The sequence below is a fragment of the Camponotus floridanus genome, unplaced genomic scaffold, assembly GCF_003227725.1.
Source record: "Camponotus floridanus strain SB8 unplaced genomic scaffold, Cflo_v7.5 scaffold31, whole genome shotgun sequence".
Lineage (NCBI taxonomy): Eukaryota > Metazoa > Arthropoda > Insecta > Hymenoptera > Formicidae > Camponotus > Camponotus floridanus.
Genome location: NW_020229448.1, coordinates 103,037 through 116,305, shown reverse-complemented (window position 1 = coordinate 116,305; position 13,269 = coordinate 103,037). Strand labels below are relative to the sequence as shown.

At 28.7% G+C, this 13,269-nt stretch overlaps 2 protein-coding genes and 1 long non-coding RNA gene across 3 annotated transcripts; 1 reads left to right on the top strand and 2 right to left on the bottom strand.

Moving 5' to 3' along the window:
- Window positions 1–456: 456 nt before the first annotated feature.
- On the bottom strand, window positions 457–5,067 carry LOC105252344 (solute carrier family 12 member 8). Its single transcript, XM_011259673.3, is given in 12 exon segments — window positions 457–1,508; window positions 1,753–1,931; window positions 2,075–2,236; window positions 2,327–2,647; window positions 2,971–3,205; window positions 3,289–3,490; window positions 3,636–3,870; window positions 3,958–4,103; window positions 4,184–4,215; window positions 4,217–4,347; window positions 4,448–4,650; window positions 4,750–5,067. Coding segments are annotated over 11 exon segments (2,001 nt in total). The 5' UTR covers window positions 4,646–4,650; window positions 4,750–5,067; the 3' UTR covers window positions 457–1,348.
- Window positions 5,068–5,102: 35 nt separating this feature from the next.
- On the bottom strand, window positions 5,103–5,890 carry LOC105252343. Its single transcript, XR_889286.3, has 3 exons — window positions 5,787–5,890; window positions 5,391–5,523; window positions 5,103–5,170 (listed from the first exon to the last, which is right to left on the bottom strand). It is a non-coding gene; the product is annotated as an uncharacterized LOC105252343 (long non-coding RNA).
- LOC105252342 lies at window positions 5,456–13,237 on the top strand. The gene is made up of 13 exons (XM_020027889.2): window positions 5,456–5,578; window positions 6,141–6,211; window positions 6,310–6,448; window positions 6,952–7,129; window positions 7,251–7,631; window positions 7,799–10,243; window positions 10,713–10,827; window positions 11,011–11,215; window positions 11,494–11,674; window positions 11,950–12,129; window positions 12,199–12,351; window positions 12,644–12,736; window positions 12,834–13,237. The coding sequence occupies exons 1-13, from the start codon at window positions 5,534–5,536 to the stop codon at window positions 13,025–13,027; spliced, it is 4,380 nt and encodes a 1,459-aa protein (XP_019883448.2). The 5' UTR covers window positions 5,456–5,533; the 3' UTR covers window positions 13,028–13,237.
- Window positions 13,238–13,269: the final 32 nt, after the last annotated feature.

Here is a 13,269-nt window from a genome sequence, read left to right as displayed (position 1 = left end):
AAAAGTATTTGTATGCTATACGCGAATGGATTTATAAAATATCAAAATTATATTAATAGAAAAAAAAATTATATATATATACAATTTTTTTTTTAATATATAAAATATTAAGTTTCATGTGTGTGTATATATATATCACACTTTTTATTAATAAAATTCTCTGATAGAGCTAGAGAGTTAAAGGTATTTGTTAATCTAGAAAAGAGAACCTTCAAAATTATGTATAAATGTAAAATAAAAGAAAAATGTTATTAATTTTTAATCTTCAAAATATTTAATTTCTTGAAAATAACGTATTATATTTGAAAAAATATTTTACACAAGCTCAATCTATTTTTTTTAATATACATTATTTCTTTCGCTTAATTCTATTTATATATGCCTATATATAATTTCAGTTATATATTATAAAGTCATTCCATTTGACTTAATATTTATTTTTTTTCGATACATTTAATAAAAATAATCCACAAAAAATAAATATGGAAAATTGTCAATTCACACTAGAACTCTCTCTTTCGTACATACATGTATATATATTGTGGTTACACAAATTTGTTTGTTCGTTTGTGCTTTTGTTCGAGAATATAAAAGTGTTAAATAATGTATAAATATATATATTATCAAGTATTTATAGAGTATTTTCATATTTTCACGCAATTGCCGTATTGTCATTATTGCTTGATTATTTAAGCGATTGTAAAAAAGCTCAATGTTATAAAAGAATATTCTTATATCACAAATATGAGAGTATTCTTTTTTTGGCAGAAATTTATCAGCCAAAATGATTTTCTTTTTGTTAGTTGTCTATCAAGCTGAATGACATTGCAGGATTAAAAAAAAAATTTAGTAGATTATTTTAACTGCGTATACGGCATTCGTGACAAGTAAATGCATTATAAAAGTCTAATACTATTATTAACTAGCATCAATTCTTTGTACATATTTCATACAATCAATTTTGTATTTAATCCACTATATCCCATTGATTGTTAAAATACTCTGAAAGCTACAATTATATTGAATTTTTTTAAATGTGTATGTATATGCACATTAAATAAATTTAATTATTATATTAGCCATTTGTGCGATTGATAATATTGTAAAATGAGGTAAAAAATTGTGGTTACTTATAAAATAAGATTGCTGCAAGCTGCTCCTTATCAAGTCTTGAAGTATTATATTACATACTAGGCATATATGTATTTGCAATTTGCTTTTGCACCAATGATAATGTTATATATTTTACAAATATACTAAACGTATTAAACAAATACTAAAATAATATACGAATTCTAATGTATGAATTTTGCATAACTCATGATTTCGAATAGATAATTTTATACATCTAATCGACATTAACATATTGACCTGTGACAGTAGCAGTTTGATGATATCTTCTTCTTCCAGAAAAATCTTCGTTCTCTTCGTTTAGTTGAGCCGAGCATGTTTCAACACCTGGATGCACTGGTGTTACTACAATTTGTTCATAATCATAAACTTTTCTCCTACAACAATAAAGTACAAGATAAGGAAATTTATCGAGCGTGGCAATGAAAAAGTTTTGTACAAACGCATCTACTCTTTTTTTTTTATTGCCTTTCTTATAATTTTTTAGAAATATTTTTAGTCAAAACATAATTGTTTAGCTTTAAGAGAAAAAAAATTTGAATTTTTATAACTCAAAATGTGATTGATTCTAAAATTCTTGATTCAATATAATACTGTATAATATTCTATAATCAGGTTTACCCCACGAGTCTAAGTAATGCAGTTCGAAGCCATTTGAAAAATTGAAATTCTGCAGAAATTCCAGGTTTAACAGCAGGATTGGCGTGACCGACATAACTCCAGACAAGAAATACCACGATGATATTAACAATAGCGTATCCCCAATGTACGAGAAACATTATAAGCAGCTTTACAAGACACTGCAATGTAAATTTATACATAAAAATTTTTGAACTTTTTTTCATATAATTAAAATATTTTAAAACAAATTTATTATTTTAGCATGAGAAAATTATATTTTTCAGCAAACACAATAAATGTTTCAATATGTTGAAATACTTACGCCCAATAACGAAAACCATCTATTGCACAAAGGACTGTACCAATTTTCTAATTTATTATGTATGTAAACTTTTCGTTCCGATGAACTAATAACGCTAACGCTATCTTCGATGCTCGGTGATGAATCCATATATATATTATTATCGGAAACACTGTTGCTTCTCTATAAAAATAATTATTATTCGATAAGACATATATAAATCACCAAGTTGAATTATAACTTCGAATTTAAAAAAAATATATGATTTCTTACCGCAAGATTCTTGTGTCTTATTCTTTCGGGAAATAGGCTGTCTAAATCATTATCCGTATCTGTTATCGAATTATTTCTACTTGCGGAACCATAATTGCGGTCGAACGTTGGAGACTGTGTACGAAATCTTTGTTCACGCGTATGCCGAAGATCAAATGTTTGCGCGAGAGCAAAATAAGCGTAATCTAGGCATGCGTATGTCAATAAAAAAGGCATTGTCACGATCGGTGCAAGTGTATTAATTTGCCCGGTAATAATGAAAGTCAACGTTACCACAGCAACAACCAGCATAGCATATATAGGTACTTTATTTGGTCCCCTCTGAAAATGCATATTACTGCTGCTCAATCAATCTCTTGTATAATTTTACAACAAAAAATATTATACTTTCTTTCTAGCATAGAATTTTATTTTTTCCTGATGTAGTCTATGTTATATGTATCAATTGTATTATATATTTTATATATATATATATATATATATATATATATTTATATTTATATTTATATTACTAATATTTTTATTACATTATATTATATTATATGGTTCGGTTTTTCATATCTTTATCTAAATTTAAGACTCGAAAGCTCTCGCTTAGAGTTTAATTAAATAATTGATTAAAAAAGAAAAAAAGAAGTAATCACCCCTCTCTGCAAACATCTCATTCCTGGTATAACATTTTGGCTGGCAATAGATTGAAGAACGCGAGGTGTACCATACATAGCACCCAAACAGCTGCTAAACGACGATACATAGAGACCAGCGAGTAGCAGTACCGATATTGCCGATACCGTGGATGCTATTGTAAAGTTTGTGAGTAAAGTATTTCTGGCACAAGTTGCCGCAAGAGTCAATGAAAAACATAGATACAGACAAGTTCTGCAAAAAAAAAAATTATTTTAAAATGGAAAAATGTTTTCATAAAAAGCTATGTAACTTATATCAGTGACAATTTTTTTTACCCAGTTCCTAATGCTGCTAAAGTACCATTAGGAATATCGCTAGATGGATGCCTCAAATCTCCGCTCATATTAATTCCAGCTAAGACACCGGTGACTGTTGGAAAGAACACACCAAACACAGTAAACCAATTATATCCATCTTGATAATTCGGAAAAGTGTTATTTTTTAAATTCCCCGATAACCAGCCCTCGAAACCAGAATCTGCAAGCATAAATGGTATTGTACCCAACTTTAATTAAATTTCTATTTATGTATATAAATGTAAAGAATGCGATAAAACATTTTGTTTGCATTGTGAAATGCATGTCTTTATGATACTTTTAGTACTAGCTATACATTATTTTACCAATGTTAGTATGAGTGAAACTTCCAACCATAAAATCAACTCCAGCAAGAAGTAAGATCAGGAGAAGAATAAACTGCAATTTTACAACCCACTTAACACCAGCAACATTAATCACAGATAATAATATAACCGCTGCACACGCAAAACCACGTTGTGCCCATGTTGATGAATCTAAAGCTACAAGGCCAGCCATTGATTCCCCAAAGCCTAATACGTTTAGAGCACAACCCACTGCCTGAAATAAAATTCACAAACAGAGACTATAGCAAAATAAAAAAAAAAAATATATATATATATATAGGAAATGTTTATTTGTCCTTACCTGTCCAAAACAGTAAAGTAATCCAATAGAACCGCCAAACCTAGAGCCCAATACATGCGATAGTAAAAAATAGACTCCGCCGCTTTCAACTCTACATCGTTCGCATATTCCTACAGCTGACAATACTGTTACTAATGCGATACACACTGGAACCGATACAATAAATATAATATATATAATATAATAAATACATCGTATATATCTGTATTTCTTAAATAATGATTACCTGTACAAAAAATGATGGATACTGCATTTAACTATCCAACCAGACCTCAAAAATACAATTACTCCAAATATATTAATAAGACAAGATGTAAAGACTCCATCCCAAGTACCAAACAGTACAGGTTGGGAGATAAAGAAATTTGATTTCCACCAAGGATCTGAACTCTACGACAGATTTAATTCCCAAGACAAGAGTAGTAAAAGAAGTATAATAAATAATAATAAACGTAGTTGCTATACGCGATTAATTAGCTATTTCTCTTACATATTCTTGCGCAAACAATTCATTCGCTCCAGCCTGATACATTTCTGGATCGAGCGCATTGTTGCTCCGTTCATCCCCGTTGTTTCTCTTTGCGTTTCTTTGCATTTCTGGATCGCGCAAGCCGTATCTAGCCCAGTCGACATCTCTGTGTATCTGGACGTCACCGTTTGGCAATCTGTTATTCTCGTTTGATTCCATGTCTTCTATGTAACAAGATATACATGTATAAAAAATATAAATATACATTAGTTTAATCATTTCATTGATTCGGTTTTAATTCGCATATAGATTACGCGACGTACCTTTACATAATTTCGTAATCTGCAATCTTGTCTCGGTACTTTACAGTACTCTTCTAATATGGTGCGCTACTACATGTAGGTGAGAATATAAAATCTACGAAATTGGCAATTTTGAACATTGTGTATGCGTGTGCGTGCGAGCGTACGTGCGAATATTCAGATCTACATATATCAATTATCTCTTCGTCTTATCAAAGCGCTGCATTTGCATCTTTATGCGAGATAGGACGTCAATTGTCGACAACGTATGACGGCGCAAATAAGCGATAGAAACAGAGAATGGAAACTTTTCATCGCGAACAAACGTGAAATCAAAAATATTTGCCAATAGGAGCAGAGAATAAACACTATTTCCTGCGGTCTCAACAGTTGGGCAGCATTATTAGATTTTCCAATGTAATTTGACGCTGATTGGTCGGAACTGAAAGTAGAAACCAATCACGTTCGATTGCGGTTGAGTCCGCTGAATCCGGGTGGCACCCGATTGACCACGTCGCCTATTGGCCAATTCAAAATAGAAGTCTCTGATTGGTCAATCGTTGCTGGTTACCCTAGGCACAGATCGATATAATTGGTTGTGCTCAATCGCAACGTGGTCAAACGAGATACTCCCCTATACGTTCCATGTGACTGCAACTTACTAGGCGCTTCAAAAAGTGTAGTTCACTACACTCTTATGCAGACTTGTCGATAGCGGGAAAGATATTTGTTGAAGCAATGTGCAATAGCTCTGGTAATAGTCAATTTTCCAACAAGAATATTTGGCGTTGTTATCTAAAACAAAATGGATAATAATAACAAAAATTTGCACAACATCGTAGACATGATCGTGAGTATGCCGCATCTTTTATTTTCTATCGTGTAAATATGCGAGTAGTAGAGGTTAGCTTAAATTCTGATGTTTGATCAATTGTCCGTAACAAAGATATTTTCTTCACATTTTTAAATTCTTCCTGTATGAAAGTGATTCGAACAGAAAGATTATTCGAGACTGCGAGTTGTATGCATAGATTTTGTAGCTGTCGTGAAATACTTACACGGTTGGAAGCTTTTGCGAAAAACGTGTCGGTTTACCGGTACGCCAGTAATCTACTTCTCTCCGCAACTATTTCTCTCTTCTTATATGCGTACTGCGAAAATTGACAACAGACGCTTAAAAACGTTATCACAACTGTACACTTTAGTTTATTTATTTTATGTGTTTCTCGCTTTCATCTTTATATACACATGCTATACAATATATATTGTGTTATAAGATTTAATATATCTTGTAAGCTCTTTGTGTAATTTTTTTTTACATTTGTACGTTTGTAATTACAAATGTAATTGAAATATATCGGAAATATATATAATTTATATTGAAATATATATAAATAACTTTACAATTCCAGGAAGATGATTATAAGATAAAAAAAGTAAAAGAATCAAGCTTATTGTTGAAACAAAAAATGTGCAAAACCCAGTAAGTGTTTTTTTTTATATCTATATTTTTTTATTAGAATTTGATATATTGCACAATCAATTCTTTGATAAATTTTTATAATTTTTTATTCATTTCAGTGATTTAATTAAGCAATATACCGAAAAAGTAAGAGAAACTGATCGTTTGAAATTAGATCTGGAAGTTATAAAGAAGGATGCAAATTCTATGAAATCCAAGTACAAATCTGCCACAGATGAAACAAGAAAATTAGAACTTGTAAATAAGAATTTTCCTTAAATTAAGTTAGCCTTAATGTTTTCTTAAATCTTTTGTTAATAGTAGGTTTTTGCATGTTTTTTTATAAGAAACAAAGAAACTTTTATCTTTCAAGCTAATATTTAAAGATATTCAAATATAAAATATGGAGTATGGAATATTAAAAATCAAAGAAAAGAATCAAATTTATAATTTCTACTAATATATAAATAAAATTTTGTTACTTGTAATACATGAAATTATATATATATATATATATATATATATATATATATATACATATATAAGAGAAAACAAAATAATATTAATTTATTTAAGACAGAATACTTGACCAGAATATCTTTCAGATATTTTGATATAACTTTTTATTTATGAAGTTTCGAGTTTCAGAGTTTGAATGATAAATATTGCTTACATTATCTTTGTTCTTTAATACATTCCAATTTTGCCTAAGAAATAATTATCCATGTTTTATATATTATTTACATCTTACAATTGTTCAGCAAATTACAGAAGATAAATTCAAAAATGAAAAGTTATCAAATAAGATAGATGAATATGAGATAAATATAGCAGCAGATAAGCAGATTATACAACAATTAACATCTAAAATAAAAGAGTTGGAAGATGAGTGTTCTGCTAAAATTATGGAGTACGATCTGCAGAAATCATTTTACAAAGGTAAAACAAGTTGAAATTTTTTATATTTATTACTCATGTATTATACAATTGATACAAAAAACAAAAGAATCATATTTATATTTATAATTTCAATGTAACATCTATTTCTCTTTTTTACAAGGTAAAATTAGAGATTTAGAACATGAATTGGAACAAAAACCAAAAGTGACGCATAAGAGAAAGGACAAAAAAATCATTTCCAACAATTCTGATACTGTTAAATTAACGGAGGCAAAATCTAATTCGGATATTGGTATAAATGTATCATTATGTGATAGTGAATTAAGTATGAAATCTGTACAAGAAAAGAGCATCATGACTGACGAATTTTATAATATCAAGGATGATCCACATCCACTATTTTGTGCAAAATGTGAATCTCGTTTGCCCTTAGCTTTAACTCCTGAAAAAATATGCAAAACAATGTGCTCGTATCCAGAATTAATTGAAAAAGATTTTTTATCATCAAATGAAATTCTTCTTTCACCACGTTTAATTCCCAGTAAGTAATGCATGATAACTATTTGATACGATTATAGATTATTATTTAACTAATTTATATACATACACAAGGTGTATGTATGTGTGTGCTCACACATTATTCCTTCATATTGTATATTTGTATTACGTTACGTATATATTTTGCTCTCATACTGTTTTAATTTTTAGATACATATCCAGATTCCACAAATAGAAATGAAGATGTTCTTTCTAGAGCGTTATCTACATCGTCATATCTGAATCTATGTAGCCAATATAATGATTCAACAGCTGACAATTGGAAATCTCGATCGACTTTTCATTCAATGTCTGCAACGATGCAAAATTGCGAAAATGATGAATTAAGAAATGCGGATTTTACAACGCATACTCGGATTGCTACAAAACCATCTCGAAATAATCTTGGCTCAATTTCTGAATCATCATCCTCATTTCAAAGTATGGACTGTGTGAGAAAAGATTCATATTCCAATGACTTATTAGCTAAGCACTCTTCATCTATTGAAGAGATAAAGAAACAAATTGGATTATTAGAAAGACAAATGAAAAAATTTAAAAGATTAAAAGAAAAGCCAAATACTAATTCTTGTCATTGTGTTATGAAGTATAATGATAGTGCTTTGCTAAATTCGAATCTATTTGCCATAATCTGCAAAGGTATTGCAGAATATTACGATAAAAGGACGAAAACGTGCTCTAAAACTGCGCGAGATATTTATTCAGAGAAGGGTAAAAAAGGAAAGCTAAAGAGACATCGGTTAAACAAATATAATGAAAATAAAAGTACATCTTTGTGGAAAATTGAGAACATTGATGAAAGATATCTACAAGATAAAGAAAAACTTTATAATAAGTCTGAAGATACTAAGAAAGCGACTACATGTGATATTTTACAATCTAAACTATGTATAAATAAGTGTAATGAGATATCGTATGTAAATGAATCCAATAAGTTCCTTAGTGACATTGATGATTGTGACAAAAAAAAATTTATTTTCTGTAAAGAGAATGCATTGAATTCAGCAGAAAGGACGTCTATTGAAGATGTTCTAACAATGTCACATTTAAGTAGTCCAGATAAGTTATATGACAATATTGAAGAAATAAGCAATAATTCTTTTAATGAGGATAATGTAAAATCTATCAATATGGATTGTCAGACAAAAATGGAGATGAAAGTTTCATCATGTAACAGTGATATTAGCATTGATGATGCTGATAACAGAATTGCTGATGTAATTTTAGAAGAAAATAAAATAAAAAGGAAAAATCAAAATAAAGCGACATATAACGATCGTTTGTTTAAAAAAATGCGTAACTTAAAGAGAAAAGCGCAAGCAAATTCACATGTAAATACAGAAGAAAGTATTGAATTATACTCTGAAGATTATAAACCAATGAAAAAGTTGCGGATTGCGCATACTCCAAAAACAGCAGTTTTTCAACCAAGTACCGATCAAGATTTTACACCTTGCACTATACAAAGTAAATCTAATTCAAAAGCGTCGCAACAAAAGAATAATCGACGATTAAGTACACAAATTTTGAAAGATAATTTATTAACCAAGAACAAAGAAAATTGTACAATAAGCAAGAAATGTGACGAAAAGAATGCTGATGAATTTAGTGAGACAAACAGTATTGATGACAAAAGATGTACCAGAAAAATATACGAGAAAAACTTAGTCTCGACGAATAATGAAAATTGCCTTCAAAATAATAACAACCTCAATCTGTCTATTAGGGATATTAAGTGTGCATCTACAGTTACAGAATTTGATAAACATAATGATGTCTCGATTGAGGATACAAGGAAAGAAAGTATATCAAAGGAGAGATTAACAATAGAAATGTCAAATAATTGCCATGAGTTTGATGTATCACATAATAATGTTCCAGATAATACAGCGAAAGATTTAAAGCTTGAAAAAATCCCACTACAAACACAAGTTATTATCCAATCAGAATCTGGTGTTCACTGTAAAGATTCGAAATATGACGTATATAAATTTACTGAAAATTTACAAATAGAAGCGACCGATATTACTAAAAAAGGAATATCGCCGAGTATCGAATTGAAATACATTTATAATACAGAAGTACATAACAGTATAATACAGAAGACAGTTAAAGACAAAAGTGATTGTGGCAATCATGAGGCATCGAAGAATATGAATACAAATGAATCAATATCGAATCAGTCGATTGTGATGAAAGCAACGGGACACGAAAATCATAATAATCATGATGTACCTAATGAAGTTCCTGAAATACAATATTTGCAAAGAGATAGTGAAATCATTGTTGAGAATTGTACAGATGACAATGGTGTAGATGTATCTCTCAAAAGAGTAAGAAATACATTAGGGGAGCAAGAAGATGTGTGTGCTAATGATAAGCTAACTGAGATAGATACTGTCGAATTTCAACAAGAAAATGCGCAAGAAATATGCGCGAATCAAGACAAAGAAACAAAATTTATCGATCATATCTCTTATAATAATGTCAAACAATTTCAAACACCAATGTCTCAATTAACTAAATATATTAACACAAAATGCGTCAATCATAAACTATCACAGAAGAAGACGATATATAATTGTACAATTACAGGTATTTAATAAATAGAAAAAAAAGATAATCATAAAATATATTTTAAGAAAACAATCTATTTTAAAACGCTTAAAACAGTTTTTTTGAAAAATTTTTTAGTAATGTTTAAAATAATTGTTTGCTTCAAATTTTTAAAATTTCACATGTGTATAGATTTTACTAAATATTATATATATATATATATATATATATATATATATATAAAATATTAAATATATTTAATATTAAATATATTTATAAGCTCATTGGGTAAAAATAATCATTAAAAAGAGAATTTTCGAAAGAGCAAATAAAATGTAAAAAAGATCCAAAATGTGTGGCACTTTTAATAGCAAATTTCATTTTAAATTACTTTCTTAATTCATTTTTAATGAAATTATATATATATATATATATATATATATATATATATATGTATATATATTCATTTAAATACATAGATATTATACATATATTACTTATGTTTTAGACAAGTTTGTGAAGAAACAATTGAGAAGACTTGCAAACAGTACCTGGGAAAATTCTGTACATTATGATGTAATACAAAAATTGGCAAATACATGTGGGCCGCGTATTATAGCCAAGTTAGTATAATATTTTATTAAACTTGTCAAATACATAACAAGTACAAGTTTAAATATATTCAAAAATATTAATATTTATTCAAATATTAATAGATTTGATTTTCCAAATATTAAATTTGAATTTTTTTATGCTAAATATATGAATAAAACAAAAGAAGAATAACATTTTTCCAATTATTTTAGATGCATAGTCGAATTTTTGTTAGAGGATGTCGAACTTGACCAAACTCTAGATAAATCATTCACTCCACCAGCACCATTGATGACAACATTTGAGCAGAAGATCACAGCATTATTAGTTGATTTAGAAGTGTCAAAACCAACGGTCTCACATTTTGTACAAGTTGCTATTGAATATAAGCTATTCAAACTTCATGCTGAAATGAAGGTTTATATTTATATTTATTTAATATAATATACATTTAAATGATATTACACAACACAAATTACATTATACAGATCGGAGTAATCGATAATTAGCAAAGCGATGACTTTTCATGAATAAAATGCGAAAATTTTATTTTCAGTATTTTCCATTTATTTCCACATGAGAATTTATTATTTTTTTTATTGTATTACGATTTCTAGGCCAGTCTATAATAACAACATTAATAATAATAATAATGATAATAATAATAATAAAACCATTAATGTTTTTATCTATAGACCCGAGTTGACTCACTCACGCGGATGTATCTTGTCTTGTCGCGTATCCAGAAAGACAGGGGAAAAGTACGCATAATGTGCTGCAATGCTCTCTACTGCATGAATCTTATGTCGATAAATGTTTTATATACAGTGTTTACATCCTGGCCTGAAGTACTTCCCAATGCTGAAATTAACAAAGGTATTATATATGTCATTATATATAATATATATATTGTCATTATGTATAATATATATATTGTGTAATATATATATGTCATTATATATATATATATATATATATATATATATATACACACGCGAAAAAAATGTTCAATAGAATCATTAAAAAAAGCGACAACAAATTCTAGGATATTGTGTAATGGTTTCAACATTAATCATGCACACAATTGCACAGTTACTGTAATGTGAAGTACGAATTTATATTGACAAATATATATTACTATATTTTTGCAGAAATATTACCAACATGCATAGCCTTTCTTATCGGATCACAACGTATCCACGGTACACCATCACAAAAATTATTAAAAAGATTACTTGCGTTAAAGGGATTAGTATTGACATTTTATAAATATGCTTATACTAAGCAAGCAAGAGATGATATTGTTAAAGAGCTCATAACTCTTCTTAAAAGTAAGCATATTTTTGCACCATATTTTTATAATTTATATGTATATGTATATATGTATATATTTGTTGTAGCTAAACGGACTAATGGTTTAGATACAGCCATTATACTTGTTGCAAAGAGAGAAGGATCATCTTGGACATATACAAATATCCTTCAATCTACTCTATTGCCAATGATTATCAACTATGAACATCCTTGTATATATAGTGCATTTTCTCTACTTGGTATGTTAATTTTTCGTTTATTATAATATGTTTTTCATGAAAAAAAAAATATTTCATATTTTATACACATTGATATTATTTACATTATTACATATACAAGGTGTCCCATAATATGTAGCAACATCTTCAGAAATGGGTTTATCATGTAAAAAAATCAATTAAAAAATGATGCTAAATTCATTCTCAATTCTCGCAAATTATGGGACATTTTGCTTTGTATGTACATATATGCATGAGTGTGTGTGTGTATGTGTGCTTGCGTGTACATGTGTATTTATCTATTTATTTGTAGGAAAGCTTATACGTGCATTCCCATCAGAAGATGAAGGCAATATTGTGCTGGAGATTAGTGAACAGCTTTGTGACCTTATACAGTCTGGCCAAGGTGATATATCCATTTTCCATGAAAAGCTAGTTTTCTTATTTAATAATACATATATATAATATATATTATATAATTTCTTATTCATTTCTACAAATAGGTACGCACGATCAACAAGAAGGCATAATATCTGCATTGCTAAGTATTTCCAGACAGAAATTCGACATTGTTGCGCCGTCTATAATAAAGTGGACGCCGAGTAAACCTTTAAGACCAACTATCATCACACAGTTACAAGCGTTTATAAATACACGTAATCGAAAATTTTGGAAAAATTATTTGCAGCGTATCTAATCAAATTAAAACACGCCATGCCAATTATATTAAGTGATAGACTGATGTTTGCATCTTTCAATTATCATTTTAATGTTTTACAGCTAATTAACCAAAATTACAATGAGAAACAAGATATGATGTATTACGACATATTTATTATTGCATTGTGATATATTTTTTATTGCATATTGTTTAAAAATTTTCGATCCATTCCTCATTCTGTTTTAGCGAAATTTATAGATAAGATTTAATTTTATATA

Coding starts and splice junctions, on each gene's coding strand:
- LOC105252342 (XM_020027889.2), top strand. CDS start 5,534: ATGGATAATAATAACAAAAATTTGCACAACATCGTAGACATGATC. Junction 10,244..10,712: donor ATATAATTGTACAATTACAG/GTATTTAATAAA, acceptor CTTATGTTTTAG/ACAAGTTTGTGAAGAAACAA. Junction 12,130..12,198: donor GCTCATAACTCTTCTTAAAA/GTAAGCATATTT, acceptor TATTTGTTGTAG/CTAAACGGACTAATGGTTTA.